General features: G+C 43.9%; 1 protein-coding gene across 1 annotated transcript in view; it reads left to right on the forward strand.

Moving 5' to 3' along the window:
- The first annotated feature begins 6,753 nt into the window (after window positions 1-6,753).
- rftn2 (raftlin family member 2) overlaps window positions 6,754-20,964 on the forward strand; it is a 24,051-nt gene continuing 9,840 nt past the window's right edge. The window contains exons 1-2 of the mRNA XM_061053666.1: window positions 6,754-7,181; window positions 19,125-19,305. Of these exons, the coding sequence (XP_060909649.1) occupies window positions 7,043-7,181; window positions 19,125-19,305 (320 nt within the window). The 5' untranslated portion in view covers window positions 6,754-7,042. The remainder of the gene's footprint in view (window positions 7,182-19,124; window positions 19,306-20,964) is intronic.

Raw genomic sequence — 20,964 nt, forward strand, 5'->3', positions numbered from 1 at the left:
AAGTGATCATAAAAGTGCCCAAAGTTTAGTGTCTTTACATGAAGTTCATGATGGATCTTTTTCCTTCTGTGTCTCAACAGTTGGGGATATTTTTTATCACAAATTTGCACAAACTGTTCCTGCATCTGAGTTTGTGCCAGCTGTGGGGATTTCTGTCTTTAAGGATGCAACATGTGGAGCGTTTGTTAAGAAGAACGGGTGTGGTGCTGTAACACGAGCTTATTGGACGGTGCACTCTGAGCTTTTAAAGTCATCGAATGTTGTTCGGTTTTGACCTTGCAGGAAAGGAACGAACCCGGTGCGCATTTTTCTGTTGAAGAGATGTTTGAAACACGAGCATGACCTTGTTACAGGGCGTTCAAAACTTGTTCCAAAGTGAACATTTTCAGTAAACCCAGTATTGTCCGGTTATCAGCCAGTGAGGGGTGAAGCAGGAACCAGTTCAGGAGGTGTTGTTCTGGCAAGACAACTAATCCAGTGTCCAATTATCTTGGGTATGCAGATCCGTTTATTCAGACTCTCGTTCGTGACATCATGATTCCAATAATCCACAAATAATAGTCAATTAAAACGGAAAACTCAAACTAATCTTTCTGGACCTTCCAACACGCACCTGGAGCCGTGGTTTCATGCCCAGCACAGGCCAAATTTCACCTAGTGTTTACAGTTGGGATTACATGTAAATTAAGGGTTTAATGCAGAGTTGAATTAAACTGAATGAAATATGCATTTTGGCTCCAACAGACTGTTTGAAGACGTCGATTAAATGTCTTTTCTCAGACCAGATTTCAGCTGGAATTCTGCCTCTGTCACAATATTCTTCTTTCACACATTCACAGGTCACAAGTCGCTCCTCATATTGCTACTAAAAGCATTGGGTTTTTGAGCAGTGCATCACAGTCACCAACGAAAAACGGTGAGAACTTATTTATATCCTCACTCTGGTACAGTTGAAACAGGAGGGAGAAAGAAGCACAACCTGAGCTGAGACCTCCTCCCTCTTCAGCAGTGACACTATTCAACACAAGAGGGCGACGTCACCTCATAAATGAGAATGGGCAGGTTCACCCATCAGTCGCTTCAGATATATGAGGATGAACATGTTCAGTGTTTATTATGGGATACAGTATGTCTGAGTTCGGAGACGACCTCGGAGCACTTAACAGGAAATGTTTCAACAAAAGCCATCAAAGATTTTCTTCTATTTTTTTTGTCTCTTTGCCTGAATATAAATAGATATAGAAAAAAGCCACCAAGCCAGTTTAACAAGTGATTATTTGTCTCCCTGCATTGGCTGCTAATTTCACTTTTGACAGGCATTTCAAGGGGGCACTGGTGGCCTAGTAGTTGGTGTGCATGTCCCCTGTACAGAGGTGCATGTCCCGGGTTTGAATCTGACCTGTGGCTAACATTTGAAAAATTAAAAAATATTTTTATTATTCAAAAAATACAAAATTAATTACAACTTAAAACACTTTTTTTTTTTTTTTTTAAATGTTTTATAATAAATGAAACAATTTAAAAAAGTGCAGCTTGTGTAACGACAGAAAATCAATCAGCAGATATTTACAGATCATGCAAAAAAAAAATCAATCAATCAATTGGAGAAAAGAATCGGCTGATAAATGCAAAATGAAATCGATCATGTGTCGAAAGATTTCCGATATATTTGAGTTCTAAATGAGATCGCTTTAAAATCTACGAGAGTTTAAAAAAAATTATATAAGAAGAGATGATGTCATGATTTGAGTTTTAATGTCGAACAGACACAGTCGACTTTTTGTGCATCGATGAGAAAATATTTGAAGTGTTGTAATAAAAGCATTCTTCTAATAAAACGATGACATCATAAATCAGACAGCCAGAGGTCACGGTGAGTGTTTTATGTACTTCTGTATAAACTGTCGTCTTCCTTCCCGTCCCGAGCTCTGTGTTTGGTGAAGGAGGCCCCCGGGTTTCCTTCCCAGCGCGTCTGGGTCGGGGTGGAGCTCCTGGAGGATCGTGGTTTCCTGCTGGAGTTATTTTTGAAGCACGCTTTCATCCCAAAACAGCGTCTGAGTGAGCAGAGTGTCTGTTAGCATTTAGTGACCTCATGTCTGCAGCCACAAACACACAAGCATGCTTCAATGCTCAGTTTCTCTGCAGGCGCTGCAGGAAGAACGCAGAGCTTTGACGGGGAAGTTTGAACTCTATAAGTCAAAGTCTGCATTTGAAATCTTATTTAGAACAGTGGAGTATCACATTAAAGCTTTATGTCCCTCACGCTCTTCCTTATCCTACAATTCACCTAGCAAAGACTTTAATCCAAAGCGACGAAAACTAGCATGATTTTGACAGTAGCATTCCCTCTGTGCTCCGTCTGCACCCGCCCCCCTCCCCTCTGTGCTCCCTCAAAAGCCACGCCCCTCACTCACATGCACGAGCACCGTTGCTCCAGAAGTGGACCTCAGCTCATCTCTTGCATTGTGTAGAAACTACGTCGTCTCATGTCTCATTCAGCGGTAAGTAAACTCACAGTATAAACTCCTAAAGTCATCGGTGACGTGCTTTGAGTGTGGGCTAGAGCACGCAAGAGGTAGAGAGCAAGCAGGGAGACAGGGAGGCGTGTGATTGGTTCATCAGATTGGTACCTCGTGGCAGACATTGGTTGAAGTTTTTACAGGCTTAAAACTGATACAGATGATGGATTTTCTTGGTTCCTTTTTTAGATCAGTTATTAATTTCTGTCAGGACCTAAAGACAATTTCAACCAAAATCTTAAAAAGTGGATCTGGAGGAAATTACCAACCCTGACTTTAATTAACTTGATTTTGCAGTTTTGCAACCGGCTGCGTACGTATATGAGCATCTTTCTGTCTTTCTTGGACAGATGTTGAAGTTCATCTTTATTTTTTGTGTCTGCAAATGAATCAACACTAAATGCACAAAGCGCCCTGTAATCTTTAAAACATGCAGCTACTCCAGGTGAGGAGTGACTGGGACTTAAATGTAGGGATTAGCTTTTATTGGAAGTTATACGGTACATGGGTTTGGTATACACCGATCAAACAGAGCTGCAGGTGTCCATGCTGAAGCTGCAGCACATGTATAACAATGAGATAAATTTACACTCAGACTTGATGTAAACTTACATCTACAGAAGAAATGTTTGACGGATCTCCGCTGCTTTCCTTCTTTCTTTTAATAACACCTCTCATCCATCCAGCTGCTTCCTCCTCTTCCTCTCATTCAGCCACACGGCCGTCAGTACATCATGCGTGACTTATATCGACAGAATAAAGACGTTTATTATCGACTGCCGCCGGTTATTATCATGTAATCATTATTAAACGTAATGTGAAGTGTGTGTCGTATTCCTGAAACAGAGGAAGAACAATTATCTCTAAAATCCTGAACAAAGGGACCAGATGAGCAATTAGGAGAGCCTTGACATGGATCCAAGCGTGTGCGTGTGTGTGTGTGTGTGTGTGTGTGTGTGTGTGTGTGTGTGTGTGTTTGACAGGCAGCACCTGGCAGTGTTTTTTTGAGGGTCTGCAGCTGGCGTTACTGGCCCTGAGCCTCAGCTGCTACTTTGACTCTCATGTGTGTGTGTGTGTGTGTGTGTGTGTGTGTGTGTGTGTGTGTGTGTGCGTGCGTGTGTGTGAGAGAGTGTGTGTGTGTGTGTGAGAGAGTGTGAGTGTGTGTGTGTGTGTGTGTGTGTGCCTATATGTCTGTATTTATGAGGGAAACAGGGCAGCAACACTTACAGATTCCTTTGCAAACTGTTCTGACATCATTCTCTTTCAGATGGCGTGCAGTGTGTGATGGTGGCGGCTGCACGCTCGGTGATGACGGCGAGTTTTCAGTATTTATAACGGTGTGTTGGTCGCACTAGTATATAAGACGCAGCCATCTTTTTAGGTAAAAAAATAGGTATTAAAAGTTCGTCCTATACACTGAAATTTTGCGGCAGTATGATTTAATATCATAAAAGTTCGCCTCCTGTAAAGTTGGACATTTTATCATTGAGCTCTATGGGGACTGACTCACTTTCGGAAAATGCCTCTAGTGGACCCTCGAGGAGCTTCTGGCATTTCCACATTTGATTCATTTTTTTCATGGTGTGATCCATTTGATTTTGGAAGTCGGAAATTCTGAGTTACCGGTCTGAAACGTCATCAGGAGTGCCCCCCTGAAGTTCATTTAAAAGGGGAGCAGGAGGATGATGATAGGCTGACAATGATGGAGGAAGGAACGCCATGCAATTCTGTTAGATGAGTACCGCTGGCGAGACTGCTGATTAGCTAATGACAGCGCCAGAAAATGGCAGCTTGAGAATGGCAGCGGAAATGTGAGAAGAGGGATGAATCAGAGATCGACCCGAGCGTGAAGGACATCATATTTAGTCTTCCTGACTGGACTTAGGCGAGGGTCATCGAGAAAAAAATGGTCAAAAACCAGTGATGTCAAAATGAAAACGAGATCTTAAAGGCAGTTTAAGCGTTGATAAAGTTAACCTCCAGGAAACAGCAACAGGTCCAGGTCTTTCAGAATCTTAAAACACTTGGACACTTCTGTGCATCAAACCATCACTAATGAGGGACTGTAGTCGGAGTGTACTTGGCTGCCTGCTGTTCTTACTTCCTCCACTCTGTGCTCGTAATGGTCTTAAGTGGAAACCAGTGAGTGAGAGATGTCAGAGGTCAACGGTCCGCGGTATAAGGGCATGTGTGTGTGTGTGTGTGTGTGTGGGGGGGGGGGTCACAGGTCGAGTTCACTGTTTGATGCCACATGGTTCGGGTGGTGTTACTGATTTATGAGATAACCTGAGAACAGACAGGAGGGTTTAACTTACAAGGAACACAAGTGAGGAGAGTAAATACAGACTGTGCTGATAAACGATCACTGATTGAATTAATGTAATGATGTAAGTGAGGGGGGGCAAAGAAGGAGTCCATTGTTTGGGAGACATGACTTAGATTTAGGATTTCCATGTCGTCAGATTGTTTAGAAACACAAAAAGTAAGAAAAAAACAAAAACAAATAAAGCTGGTGTTGTTAAAAGTAAAACAAAAGAAATTCTGTATCCACAAAAAGTAACTGCTGGAGAAGGTTTTTCAAGGGACCTGGTTTTATTAAAGGTCCAATCAGTGAGATGTGTAGTGAGTGAAGTGATTTTTTTGGGGGGGGGATAAAAGCGTCTCCTAAGTGAATTGTAACATTGTAACAAACCAATGCGATGGAAGCGGGCAAGAGAACTGGTTCAGATAGAAGTGATTGTACCCGACCTAAAAAGCCTCTGCATGTTTCTAATAAGCTCCACGAGCAGAAACGTGCTCAAACTAGGATCAATATTGGAGATGCTTTTGAAAAATGGAGAGAGGTTAGAACACAGAAAGGTTTACAGACCGATGCAGAGCTGGCTAAACACTGAAGCTTCAGTGTCCAAGACATGGTTACCTGCATGCACAATGACTCTAGAGAAGGGGGGGGGGGGGGGGGGGGGGGGCTTTGTTGGTAAAATCAAAAAAGGCTGATATGACAGGGGCCGCCCTGTGAATTTTTTGAATGCACTCTGTAAAGCTGTAGCTACTGAGGCTATAATGTTGCTGAAATATACACTGACAGGGAACACTTTAACTTTGTTCTCACCTTTTTATAGCTTCAATATCGGATTAAAACGTTTGTATTTAAAGTTTTTTTTAACCCTCCTTTTCATCAAACACATCTATAAAAGTACTCTGAGTTATAAAACAAACACTCAAACCTTATTTCTCTCTGCTACTGTACGATAATATTTGCGTTTCGCTTCTGAAAACTGTCCCTGCACTCAACGACCGTTACTCGCTCTGAGACCGGATTTTACACACAGATGTGACTTCAAAATAAAAGAGTGAACAAAGCCCAAAGTTATATATGCACCATCTGAGTGAGAGTCGCTGCTTTATTTACAGGCTTTCAGATGAATTTATCCTTTACTTTCACACATAATAGATCAAATGTTGTTCAAATATTGATTTCTAGTCGGAAGGTGTGGTCTGAAGTTCTGTCTTATTAACGCCTGAACCTGTTTTACATAACACACTCTGTTAGGCAGCCCTTTAACTGCACAACAAAGTTAAATATACAGGTCTATTTTTTGTGTGTTTTTAAACTGTACATAGGTTTCTATTCTTATTCCTGTACGGGTTATGTAAATGTTCTTGGTAAAGGTCTAATTTTGAATTGTACCGTTTAATTTTGATCTATGTAGGGGCTTCTTTAAATCTTGTTCGGGTTAATGTAGGCTATATAACTACACATGAGAGGGCGGAATATGGGTGTAGATGTAAAAAAAAAAATGTTTTATGTCATGCTTTTGGGGGCTGCTACTGGATGCCTTGAATTTTCGTCTTGATCAATAAAGTATCTATCTATCAAAAATAAGCGACTAATCGTCATGTATTATCTTTATATGCCCTTTTAAAAAAACTTTTTTTAAATGTACGAAGTGAAAACCCCTTTTTTAAATATTCAAAACTATCCCACTGGGTTTACCCCTTTGACAAACAAAAGAATTACTTTAGCATGCATAACTTAAACTAAAGTAATGTGAATACTTAAATACCGATTGAATTATCTGCATTCAATACGAGTGCCCCATTTAGACGAAGCGTTTGAGTTTTAGCCATAGACTGTAAATATTAGTTTATTAGTTGGTTTCAGCTGTCTGTTCTAGTGTTTTATTTTGAAATTCCAAGCAGAAGTAGTATTGTCGCCACTAAAGTTTTCCTCCAGATAACGCGCTCCTCCTCTCCACGTTTCAGACCTGCAGCCACATCAGCGGGACACTTTCCCAACAAACGACCTCTCCGGTAAACCCCCTTCTCTTCGTTACCCGGGAGGGTTTTTTTTTCTCTGTTTCCGTTAAACCGTTGATTTGTCCGTGACCCGCTCGGGGGGGATTAACCGGGAGCACGCGCAGGGATGGAGCGTTGCCGTTAAAGTTGTGAGGCTCGAGAGAAGCTGAATCAAAGCGGCATCCTCCGGGGCTCTCACACCGCCACCCCCCCTCGCTGACGCCATGGGCTGCGGGTTGAGGAAACTGGAGGACCCGGAGGACAGCAGCCCCGGGAAGATCTACTCCACCTTAAAGAGACCCCAGGTGGAGACCAAAACCGAGACCGTGTACGAGTACGTGCTGCTGGACTTCAGCCTGGAAGGTAAGAGGAGACTTTTAACTATTAAGATTACAGAGAGTCTAAATGTTTTCAAGAGGCAACTTTAAGGCATTATTATGAAATAAGTCACAAGTTACATGTGTGTTTTGATTTAGTTAACTTTGTTCTGCGCATGCGTAGCACCAGCATTTAGGACATTTATAATGAACTTAAAGGAGCAATATGTAACTCTGACCCTATGCAGTCCAAATTCTAAACATTGTAGAGAGCTGTCTCCCCCTCCTCCTCTCTGGAGTCGATGCTCACACAGGTTGCCATGTGGTGGACACTGAAGCTTCAGTGTTTAGCCAGCTCTGCATTGGTCTGTAAACCTTTCTGCGTTCTAACCTCTCTCCATTTTTCAAAAGCATCTCCAATATTGATCCTAGTTTGAGCACATTTCTGCTCGTGGAGCTTATTAGAAACATGCAGAGGCTTTTTAGGTCGGGTACAATCACTTCTATCTGAACCAGTTCTCTTGCCCGCTTCCATCGCTGCAACACCTGTTGGTTTGACCTGATAACTGCTCTCATATCTGGCAAACTGAGGGGTGTCCAAAACGGCCGTGTGGGGGGGTGCCTTAAAACCGCCTACCTTCTCTGGTCCAAACAAATCCATAGCATTTCCTGCATGGACATTGGAACATTATAAAAAATAAAACAAGGAAAATGATTGTTGCATCTGCATGGTGCATTGATGACTTCACATTGTCCCTGTGACGGGGATCCATCAGCACCACACTGATTTAAAGAAATGGAGCTAAACACAAAGCGAGCCCTTCAGTCGGCCCCTCAACAAGTATCATTATTGTATTTAGCATGTGAAGGGGTTTCTTCTTCTACACATTCCTCTCTGTTTACGTGGCTGTAAAAAGGCCGTAAACAGCACACAGTTTATGGTGCTTTTATTTTGAAAAGAGAAAGACTTAATCATTCACACAGGGGCTGTATATCCTGTGACGCACGTGTTTAAAATGACATAATAGTGGCTACACAGACAGACACACTGTGAGTAACATGTGGTTACAGATCTCACTCTGTAAGTTTCGATAACATCGTGTTTCAGAGCGTCTGATGCTGGACCTTTCCTAGCAACAGGGCTCGTGGTTCAGCCTATCTCGAAATAGGTCACACAAGGTTTTTTCCTGCCTTCACCCAGTTGCCCTTCTTCCCTCGACACACACCGACACACACCGACACACACTCATTCATGCACACGTCTTCCCGTGTGTGTGTGTGTGTGTGTGTGAGCATGCAGCAGAGTGATGAGAAATCCCCACCTGCTGTGATGTGGAGTCTAATTCGAACATGTGGGCGCCGCTGATCTCAGATGGTCGAGCGTTGCCTTTTTTTTGTGTGTGTGTGTGTGTGTGTGTGTGTGTGTGCAGAGATAATCCCGTCATCTGGTCCTCAGACTGTCTGTTTTCAGTGTGACCTATTTGGAAGGAAGTGGTGATTAAGGTCTGAATGGGAGCCGAGCACGTAAACAGCAGGGCGACAACATCATGAATCATGGAGGGAGAGAGGGGGTGGGGGTGGGGTGGGGATGGGGGGTCAGAGAGGTGAAATAGGCATCCTGCCGTCTAATGACTTCAGGAATGTCCGACTTTAAGCTAGAAATCTGATCCTGAACCTGTAGTAATGGTTGATATAATCGTACAATATTATTGTACTGTAAAGAATCAAAGTACTGAACCTTTGTCAACCTTAGATTGGAGTTCTGCACAAGAGGAGTGCGGGGGCGGCTGTGGTCGAGGCAGTCGTCTCTCAACTGGAAGGTCGGGGTTCGACCCCCAGCTCCTGCAGCCACATGTCTGATGTGACACAGTCCTTTAAATTTGATACCTGAAGCACATTTTGCAGAAACAGGACGGCAATTTTTTTGGCATCGCTGTATTATTGTTGGTTTTTACTTTATTCAATCAAATGAGTTTCTTTTCCACCCCCGCTCAACAAAACCAGAGTTTGTCACCTTCAAGGACCGGACAAACTCTCTCAGATGTTTTGACTCTTCGATCGTCAGAAAACAGAAAACACGCTAAACAACACTTTAAACAGCTGCTCAGTAAAGACGGCAGCTCTACTGCTGTTGTGTACTCAAACCAAAACAAACATGCATGCACGCCATCCAGATGTTTGCACTGATTGTATGCAGCAACAACATTATGAGAAGGAGATGGAGAGTTGAACGTATTTACCAAAACTTACAGAGGCTTCGTGACTGTTTCTGTAGTCCAACAGTTCCATGGACAGAGTGAGACCTCTACCCTCTAGTGGATCTCTGTTTGACAGATCCTGGAGTACCTGAACACTCTGTTGTTGAACATGCTACACACAGGCTGAAACACACACACACATGCACAAAAAAAATATATATATATATGTATATATATATATATATATATATTATTATTTATTTTTTTTTTGGGGGGGGGGGGGCTTTTTGTGCCTTTATTGTAGGGATAGGATAGTGGATAGAGTCGGAAATCAGGGGAAGAAGTCATTTAAGGATACTTTTCCGATAGAAAGGGACAGCTGTCAAGTAACACAAGATTCCTTCAAGTGTTTGTGTCTGTGGGTCGGCGTGTGTCCCCCCCCCCATCCCCCCAAAGCTGTAAACCTACGGGAAACACTGGTATGGACATGCACTGATGGAGAGATGTCAGAGTGAGGGGGGGGGGGCTGCACACAGCGAGCGCTCCTGAGCTGATGGGGGGGGGTTCAATGCCTTGCTCAAGAGCACCTCAGCAGTGCTCAGGAAGTGAACTTGCACCTCTCCAGCTACCAGACCAATTTCCAGATTTGGTCCGCACTGGGACTTGAACCAGCGACCCGCAGACTGAGCAACTGCTGCCCCCATTTCATTTAATTCATGTCTCATGTATAATTAAAGGTTATCAACCTCTATTTTTTTTAACCAGGGCGTTCAGTATTTGGATGAATTAGCACATAAATGTGAAATGTAACCCTAACCCCGTGTGTGATACATTCTTAATCAACGTCCTTGTTAATGTCAGATTGGACTCTGCATTGGGACAGACACAGCGTGAAAGGGGGTCAGATCTGAACTGGGATACCCTTCTATAGGTCATTAAAAAGTGAGTGCACATCACTGTACAGATGTGAGTTTGATACTGTGTGCACACTCAGCCTCTCCACAGAGAGCTTTCTTGTTAAACCATTTATGACCCGACACAGGGGAAAAAATATCTCTGCTGCACGATGTTTGGAGCGTTTAACTAACTTAAGTCTCAGTCCGTCGTCAGCAGGGAGTCACAGGATCAGACTTATAAATACAGAAGACTGTGTGTGTGTGTGTGTGTGTGTGTGTGTGTGTGTGTGTGTGTGTGTGTGTGTGTGTGAGTCACAGGTTGTGTCTCGATCTCAAATGCTCTTTATATTTGATATACCTACAGGGAAGTGATGGAAGTCGTTTACTTCAGTTAAAGTGGAAAATGTGTAAAAATACACATCCTGAATTCAACATCCTGCTTCAGCTAAAGTACACAATTATTATCTGCAAAATGCTGCTGCTGGATCTTACGTAGAGACGCAGGAGGTTTTTGTTCATAAAATGTTTTTCTACAACAGCAGTTAGCGCGTGCTAGCCAACAAGCACATGCAGCACCTCTGACTGTTGGCTGAAGAAACTTCATCAATCCCGGCAGTACAGTTTCCCTTGTGGTTTGTGTGAGAAGAGAATCTATAAGCTGTAGAAATCACATTTCTGTTTCATATTTATCTTCATATTGGCTCGTGTGTGTGCGTACAGAAGTTGGTCTGAAGTACTTTGTGGGGTGCGCACACTGACACTACAGAGGATGATTGCAATGGCTGCTGGGAAACACAATCTTCATACATTTTAAAATCTGATCAGAGTTGTTTGTATGGATCATCTCCGACCATCTGTTCTCAGGAGATTTATTCTGAGCCAGACGTTGCTTGGTGAATTGACTTTTTCCCACAGAAGATAAAAAAAAAAAAAAACGAAAAACGATCCTGAATTTGGTCCTTGTAAAACTCGTCCTCTTCAGATTTCTCGTCTCCGGACCGAGCTTAAGTCTCAGTTTGCAGCTGTCATGTCGAATAACTCAATCTGGTTTTCATAAGAGGAACAAGAGAGAAATGTAGTGCACTTAATAACACGCTTCCTGTCTCTCCGTTTTCATGCCATCTCTGCCAACTTGAAATGTGCAAATATGCGTCGTCCTCAAAGTGTGAAGGCTCGCTAATTGGCAGAGCTAAAGATACCCGGGCTGATTCCAATCTGCTGTAGTCACTTGCAGTCTGGTGACGGCTGGCGTCCTCACAGGAACTAAACGATGAACTGTTTACTTCAGTAAAGACCTGCGTTTGATCGTCAGCTCGTTTTATGATTCATGGTCTAGTTCTGGTCCGTCCTGCCAAAATCAAAGAAGAAAACACAATCTGTGCCTCGTCCTGGCTTGTTCAACCACGTTCAAACTGTGTCTCTGCATTCCAGTTTGAAACCACCGCCATTATCTAGAGGATATTTGATGTGCGCCCAAAATTTGCTCAAGGTGTGCAGGCCATGCCAGGAAATTAAAAAAAAAACAGCCAGTGGTTAAAGAGCGCTGAGCAAGAAGGGAATGAAGTTTGCAAAGATTTGAGAAATGATTCCCTCAGGAGATGAAAACTGAAGAAATGTTTACACACAACTGGAGTTATGTCGTGATTACTGCAGCAGAGTAGTTTTAAAGGGGACATATTATGAAAAATCCACTTGTACAGTGTTGTTGAACATATATTTGTGTAACCTGAGTGTTTACTGACCCACAAAATGTGAAATAAACCCATCCAGTCCTTTGTTTGTGGTCTGCATAAGTCTTACAACACAGAGGAAAATGCTCCGTTCCTAATGTGCTCTCCTTGTGATGTCACAGTGGGATTCTGGTAAAAAAAAATCCCCTCCCCTCCCCTGGTATCTCCACCCATGGACTCCACCTCCAGCCTAGAACAAAACCTTTGAGCAGGTCCGCCATTTTTATTCTCGTTAGCGAAGGAGTGATGTCTACCGGGAAAACTCAGGGGGGCTCATTGCATTTAAAGAGACACACACACCAAAACGGAGCGTTCTGAGAGAGCTGGTTTATACAGGGTCACAAACCTCCTCTGGTGCTTGATTCATGTTATATTTTGACCACAGCACAGATGTTTCATTTAGACCACAGGGGACTGTTTGAAAAGGTGGAGAATGGGGATGATATGTCCTCTTTAAATGATTTTTTGTGTAAAAGGTTTGTCAGTTGATGATTAAATTGGTCTCAAGACAGAGACTGATATCGAGGACTAGTTGTTGTCATTGTACATTTCAGGAGAGCAGCTTAAACAGATCCAGTCTTTGCAAAACTCACAAAATGTAAACATTTTAAATAAGAACTAAATAAAACCATTAACCAGGCAGTGATAAAGAGAAAGAAAAGAATAAAAGTCTGGGTGTCACTACAGGAAATGTTTGCCACACCGCTCCGCCCCTCTCCGTCCTTGCTTCTCCTTGAAACGCTGAATTTTTCTGGGACACACACAGAGCTACTGTCACACATTCAACTCTCTCGCTTTTAATCGGCCTCTCTCTCTCTCACACATACTCTCCCCCCCCCCCCTTGAAGCTCTGATGGCCGTGCTCACTAGTTTCAGCGGGGGCTCCCTCCCAGTCAGCTTGGCCTGGTTTCACTCGGACTGAGAGAGGATAGCGAGGCCAGCGGCGGCACGTCACAGATCCTAATGGCTAACTAATACTTCCCTGAGCTGAGTACAGAGAGAGACAAAGCGTCTGAACTCTTCAAAGCTCGTCCTCTTTTCATTTAAGACTGCTCACTGTTAACGCTCCATCCTTCAGAAACGGCCTCCGAGCTCGTTTAGGGGACGTGGTCAGGCAACGCTCAGAGTATCACGCTGATGGAAGGAGCGGAAAACTTTAACGTTTATGTCAGATTAAAAAACCTAAGGTGAACTTTTTCAAATTTGAATATACCTTGACATCAATTAAAGATCCAATGAATGAAAGGATAAAGTGACCTCACGCTATCATCAGACCTTCAAGACAGGGTTGGTAATTTTATCCAGATCCACTTTTTAAGATTTTGGTAGAAATTGTCTTTAGGTCCTGACAGAAATTAATAACTCATGTTCTCTGAAAAAGAAAATCCATCATCTGTATCAGTTGTAAGCCTGTAAAAACTTCCACCAATGTCTGCCACGAGGTACCAATCTGATGAACCAATCAGACGCCTCCCTGTCTCCCTGCTCGCTCTCTACCTCTTGCGTGCTCTAGCTCACACTCAAAGCGCATCACAGATGACGGGTAGGGGAAACACTGCTGTGAGTTTACTTACCGCTGAATGAGACATGAGATGACGTAGTTTCTAAACAATGCAAGAAATGAGCTGAGGTTTGTTTTGAATGATTTTCTACGTGATGCAAGAATCCAACCTTCTGTTCACGTGAAGCCGAGTGCAAAGACTTGAGGTGGAGGACTGGAGGGGGGGGGTGTGAAGGATGCTCAGGAGGACTTGATGAATAAATAGGATGATATGAAGGGGATTTGTGGTTGGAGAGGCTTAACCTGAGCTGACATGTCTGCAGCGCTGCGTTGATAGAAATGGAGGTTAAACTGAAACGTTCTTCCGCTCGGGTGAGAGACACGTTCTGATTCATAGAAGTGTTATCATGACCCGCCAGCACTCTCCATTGTTTCCAGAGATGAGGTGAAGCATTCAGTAATCTCTGTCTCCTCTGGGAATCTAAAGGTTCAGGTCGGATTATTTCAGATTAAAGTTGGTATTAAGATGATTAAATTTAGAGGACGGGCAGAACAGACCTGTGAACTCACACGCGGTGATCAGTGATGATCATCCTCAATTGTTTTGATGATCGGAAATGATCCCATTATGGCTCGTCTAAACATCTCAAACAATGTGTAACTCTAATTAATTGCACTCTGACGTCACACTGATCGTACAGTCCACAGCAGCGTTGTGAAGTTGATTTATTGATTTTAACACAACAAAGTTTCATGACCTTTTTCTTCAATCAACCCAAGGGAGCGACACCATCCACCACTCGTATTATAGGTAGCCTACTAATGGAGAATGATGTCTGATAAAAAGTTGAAAATGGCGCTGCCGTTGTCAGCCCTCGGTCTTTTAGTGGAAAAAGAAAAGAAGAGGCGGAGGAGACAAATAAAGAGAAACCGCACTAATGGGTGAAAGCATGGATACTACAGCGGCATGCTCGAGGGGCTTTCCTGAACCTGTGTCGAGAGCTGGAGAGAAATGAAACGTCCCAACAGCCAATCAGAGAGATTCCTCTCACCGACCGCGCCGACCGACGCTGGACACACCGCAAAAACTAGGGCGACGATCGCTGTCCGATGTCCAACGCTCTCCTTGGAGTGTTATGGCCTTTACTCTGAGCACGTTTAAAAAAAGTTAGTTTCCATCGCTTCATTACGTCATTGACAAGAAGCTTCGCAAAAAACAAAACTTTTCATTACAAATTGGGGGTCTCGAGGGGAAAAGGGTTGGGGACCACTGGTCTAAACAGTCAGAGAAGAGAAAGTGGGAAATGTTCCTTTAATCCCAGTGTGCATGTTAGCAGACTGAAGACAGCACTCAGCGAGTACATTCCCACAAAGCTCTTTGTTTCCTGCTTGTGTTTCTCCTGTTTCCTTTTTCTCTCGTTGCTCAGCAACTTTCTCCTTTTCACACCTTCGCCCTCTCCGCCTTTCACGTAAAAAGTGCTCATAAAATCCATCTCTTTACCCTCCTCCCTCTCCTTTACCTCCCATTTTCTCCTCTCTGTGCCCTCCAGTTGTTGCTACACTCCTCCTCGGCCCCCTCCTCACCCCCCCTTCTAGTTGTTAACCCCCCCCCACACTCACTTTTTTTTACCCTTTTTGCTCGCCCTCTCCTCTTATTTTCCTCCTCTTCCTCTCCTCCTCGTCGTCTTTCTCTCAGTGTTGAACAGAGGCTTCAGTGTGTGTTGATGGGGCGAGTGGCAGCAGGAGAGGAGGGGGTGTGAGGACTGAAAGGAGGGGAGGAGAGGAGCAAAAAGCGGCAACAAAAGACTCGCTTAGAGGTGTGTGTGTCTGTGTGTGTGTGTTTGTGTGTGTGAGCATGACATCATGGTCCTCCTGGGAGCTTTTGGCTGCAGCGTAGTCGCCTGTTTTATTTTGGTGTGTGACCCTGAGACTGATCCACTCCTAAGGCGGCATTTGGAAAACTCTTTCTATAATGCCCCCCCCCCTCCCCCTCCCCCCCTTCAGATGTGTTTCAGAGCTGTCAGGCACAAAATGTTTTTATGGTAAGAAAGAAAAATAGAGAACTGCAAAAACCTTTTACCTGAAAACACTTCATGATGTGTTGGCTTCCTGCAGCTGTTGGTTAATTTCTCTCAGCAACAAAAACAACGAGTGGAAAGAGTTTCGACTTTTAACTTCAGCAGGAAATTCTGTGCATGCCTGTTTGTGTGAAGATTTAAACTGTTTATCTGTTTTTAGCCCACTTATAGCTGCTTTCACATGTGTAGAAAAAACTCCTGATATTTGCAGGAAGAACTGAATGTGAACACTGGAGGTGTGACTTCTAAACGTTAGTAAAATGACCAACTGTTTAAACGTTAATTAGTTGTTGTTGTTGTTGTTGTTTTTTAAGTGTGGTAACGTGGGCATGTCACTGCACAAAGCACAGAGCAACAGTAGTGCATTTATGAGAGGGATGTCCGGACAGTGGACCTTATCACTTTCTCTCTCTCTCTGCTGATGTGATTCTGCTCTCTTGGTTTTGCTGTATTATCTCTCCGCAGGAGACGAGAGGGGAGTTCTTTTTAATTTTTTTAAAGGAGATTGTGTTTTGTTATGTTTCACGGAGCCGGGAGGTCCTCGCATGCATCTGCACTCTCTTGTGCGCTCTCTCTCACGCTCTCTTGTGCGAGCAGAAATGTAATGAATAAATTAAAAATTAAATAAAAAAACAGGTCGGAAATATACTTGGGCGGCCCGCCCAGGTATCATCTATGTGTGGAAATCACTGTTAAGCCGGCCGACGACATCTTCACATCGGGCTTGCCAGCTGTCAGGCTTACGTGCAAGCATACTTGAGGGTCCGGCCCCCGCAGTGTCTGTCAATAAAAAAGCTGGCCCTTGTACAAATGTAGTTGATGACCCCTGGTGTAGATTCTGCGTTTCTCCTCGAGGATTACGAAGATCAGGGTCACAGATTTGATGCAAACGATGGTGGTGACTCATTCAGAAAAACTTCCCGTTCTAATGTCGTCGTTCAAACTCGTGCAAACCCCACAAAGTGATGACATGCAGAGTGAGTACAGGCTTAATTAAAAGTCGTACCCCTGCAGTTCTCTGAATGACCCCTAGGTGTACGAGTCCCTCCATTGGATGAAAACAGAAAGAAATGAAGAAGGACGTGAAGTTGTCCTAAAAGCAGCTCATCCACAGCTGCAGAATGCATGTAAGCAGATGTTAAATTTAAATTCCCCTCAAGTGTTTGCGCTGGGGTTTGAACCCACAGGAATGTCAGTAAACTGGAGCCGTTTACTGGTTTCAGTGGTTTGTTCTCAGAATGGAGCCAGGCGGACCATTCAGGGCTCAGCTGAGTGCTGGTCTCGGCGATCCCCCGGGTGTGTGCGTGAGAATGTGGGGGGTTGTAGTGAGGAATGCCAGATCTGACGAGCACACACACAAACACACACACACACACACACACACACACACACATGAACACACACACACACACACAAACACACTTTCTCTCTTTCTCCGTCTGGCACTTCTGTTTTTGTCCTCGTAAACTTGCTCCATCCTAAAGCATCAGAATTTATAGAGTTTAAAGCTTGAAACGTGTTAAATGGAGTGTGTGTGTGTGTGACTGTGTGTGTGTGTGTGTGTGTGTGACTGTGTGTGTGTGTGTGTGACTGTGTGTGTGTGACTGTGTGTGTGTGTGTGTGTGTGTGTGTGTGTGTGTGTTTGTGTATGGGGCACACAGCCAGCCCTCTCTGTGAACAGCCCCTCTTTGTGGACACAGGAAGTACGGTGATGGTCACAGGGATTTCCATGCAGAACACAAACTTCTCCACACTCGCTGTACGCTTGTTTTCACGTCTTATTGGTACAGAAATGGGTAAAGCGAGGAGATCGGAGAGAAGGGTGTGTGAAGGAGGAAGTATTTAAAGTACTTTTATGTAAGAGCGTGCTGATGTGGTGTCCTGGAAACCGTCAGACTCAGCTGGACTCTCAGTCTGAGCAGCAGACTTTTAGTTTTAAAGATCAGCAACATTTTTATAATTCATATTTTAAAGAGGTCTGATGTGATGCAGGTTGTGACGTCTCTCAGATCTGGATGTGCTGCAAGAAACATAGACACAGTCACCACCACACATGTATGGAGGCACAGAAGGGACGATGGAGCCGCTTTCTGCAGTAGTTAACGTTCTGTATCATCCTCTAAAAAAACTTATCATGTTCCTTCTCTTGAGCTTAGAGAAACATCTGTCTCCAGCCTTTTTGATAAAGATGTTCAAGCTCATCTTAAGGGGATTTTATCATTTATTTAGTTTAATAACTTGGAGAATTTTCCAAACGTATGAAGGGAAACTAAATCCTGCAGTTTTGAAACATGCCGAATCACCGTATTTGGAGATGCATGTTTGACAGGATGGGTTGGCTGTCAGTGAAGGAAAAAGTTCCAAGAGTGAAATACCTTGAATTTAAACTTAAAGGAGCAATATGTAACTCTAACCCAGAGTGTTTAAATGGGTACTGCAGTCCAAATTCTAAACATTGTAGAGAGCTGTCTCCCCCCACCCCCTCCTCTCTAGAGTCGATGCTCACGCAGGTTGCCATGTGGTGGACACTGAAGCTTCAGTGTTTAGCCAGCTCTGCATTGGTCTGTAAACCTTTCTACGTTCTAACCTCTCTCCATTTTTCAAAAGCATCTCCAATATTGATCCTAGTTTGAGCACGTTTCTGCTCGTGGAGCTTATTAGAAACATGCAGAGGCTTTTTAGGTCGGGTACAATCATTTCTATCTGAACCAGTTCTCTTACCCGCTTCCATCGCTGCAACACCTGTTGGTTTGACCTGATAACTGCTCTCATATCTGGCAAACTGAGGGGCGTCCAAAGCGGTCGTGTGGGGGTGCCTTAAAACCGCCTACCTTCTCTGGTCCAAACAAATCCAGAGCATTCAGGACCAGAATCTAAAGTTAGAAGGAGGACATACTGGCTGCTGCATTGTTGTCAGAGAAGCCAGCACTTCAACATAGCATGTTTCCTTAATGTCTGATCATATAGTAAGATACCTTTATCATTTCACTCACAACACATCTTACTGATTGGACCTTTAAGTGCTGTAGCTGAGTAGTAAAGTGCACAAGAACTGTGTTCTGTTCTGTAATGATTATTTACCTCCTCAATTCAAAAACGGACTTTAGAATAAATGATTCACTATGTCAACACCGTCTGTAGTCCTGATGTCGTGTGTGTGTGTGTGTGTGTGTGTGTGTGTGTGTGTGTGTGTGTGTGTGTGTGTGTGTGTGTGTGTGTGTGTGTGTGTGTGTGTGTGTGTGTGTGTGTGTGTGTGTGTGTGTGTGTGTGTGTGTGTGTGTGTGTGTGTGTGTGTGTGTGTGTGTGTGTGTGTGTGTGTGTGTGTGTGTGTGTGTGTGTGTGTGTGTGTGTGTGTGTGCTTTCCTCTCTCCAGTAGACAATGGAACAGTGATGTTAAAGTCATTATTCAGGAAGGAAAAGGAAACTTTCCCAGACAGACGGTTGCAGGCTTTTAACTCTCTGACGAGGTTCATGTCAGACAAATCTGAAAACACGTCTTCATTGCACAGTTTCGCTGTTTGGAGGAAGAAAGAATTAAAAGTTTGGAAAGTGTGTTAAAGTCTTTACTCTTTATCCCTCCCTGCAGGAAGCCGTCCCACCGTGCAGTATGTGTCCTCGCTCTCCGAGCTGCCTCAGGCCCTGCAGCCGTACTACACTCAGGGCTACGTGCTGACCGCGCTGCACCCCATCATCCTGTCTGTGGGCCGGACTCGCTCACTGCCCTTCAGCCTGCTCTACAGAGCCATCCTGGCCCGTCCCAGACCCAGGTACACTTATCCTACACATCTGTTTAAATGGAGAGCAGGCGTTTTAATACTCTGAAAAACATGTTGAGGGATTTTCTTAAAGCCGTGTGATTAATCTGGTTAAGCTCCTTCAGTGAGGATCAGTGTGATAGCACAGCGCCTCTTCACATTAAAGCCTCTCGAAATGATTTGTGATATTAACATTTATATTATTAAGCATCCACAAAGATCTGAGTGAATATAAACATTTATAACTTTCAAAAAACCTCGTTTAAAAGCTGCTTATTATGCAGCTTCAGGACTGTGAGGGCGTGGCAGCTCCCATGTGTCAATCAAAATGTACCTACATTCAGTGTGTTTTGCAGCCGTCTGACTCTCTGCTCAAAGCATCCTGGGATACCTAGCTAAACGCTATGCTAACAGAGCTAGTGGTGCCACTTTTTAACATCTTCTCTCCCTCGTTATGTCAAAATCATCCACACAGAGAAAACTGTGATAGACTGTAAACTTTGTGGAGTGATGCTTTGTTTGTCTAGAAACTTAAATTGTGACGAGCGGAGGAGGGCGGCGCCACTCTAGTGTAGGGTGGAAGGTCACAACGCTCCTCGTGCAAGATGACGCCGTTTGGGTCTCGTTTTCTTTCTGGACAAAACTGGTTAACCGTTCTTGGGAAAATGAGCGCAGCATTATGCAGGCTAGCTTTTGCATGACTCCGTCAGAGCTCACCAACACAGCTCTCTGTTTCTCCAAATCCCACGCATGGGGAGCTGTCAGCTTCACTGGAGGATGCGCAGCGAGGAACGTCACAGAGAGAGAGACTGAGGGGGAAAGAGATCAGATCCATCAGACAGATATGAGTAGATAGAGTACAGGCGGTACGTGGTTAGTTTAGGTGATTCCAAAAGGCGACGCAGTGAGGAGTGGAAGATTGAGAGGCGCAGAGTCGTTCTGTTGCACTTGATTGGACGAGACGTATTTTTGTATGTATTGCGTTATAATCTCATTGCTAACTCCGCCATCTTTACACCCAATATCAGAACATTTAAAAAACTTGAATGACACAATTTCAAAAACTGTTGGAAGATAACTTTGAGTTGTGAATAAAAAAACGGGTTCCTGAAGATCAGCCTCAACGGCGTCTGATGGATCACACAAGGAGACGCAGGAGGGTTTGAATCCATTTGTTTGTCTATTTTAAGACTGTAGTTAAGGCAGAGGTCGCGTGTTGTGAAGGCGGCCGCCTTTACTATTAAGTACTGAGGAGAACACACAGCTTGAAGGCGGAGTCAGCCATATATGGACATAGGGGCGGAGCTAGAGCAAAGGGAGGGGTTAACAAAAACTTGTAGTCATCAACTAATGCTGTGTTATTTACTGACGGCATTATCGAGGCAAGCAAAGAAAACAAAATACTTTCTATCTGAAGGTTTGTGCGTGGGGGCGTAAAGCCAGACGACCTTCTCACGGGATGACCTCGGCTTGATTGTTAACGGGCATGTAGTTGGCTGCTGATAAAGTTTTGAGGTTGAAGAAGATCACTGATTGAAACCCCCCCGCCCTCCCCCTGCGCCCACATGTTCACCGTCACGCTGTTGAGTGAAAAGATGAATGATGGATGAGGTCAGCTGCATTTTTAATGTTAAGCACTAGCAGGAGGTCGGACTGGCGTGCCAGTTAAAA

The sequence above is a fragment of the Labrus mixtus genome, chromosome 13, assembly GCF_963584025.1.
Source record: "Labrus mixtus chromosome 13, fLabMix1.1, whole genome shotgun sequence".
NCBI lineage: Eukaryota > Metazoa > Chordata > Actinopteri > Labriformes > Labridae > Labrus > Labrus mixtus.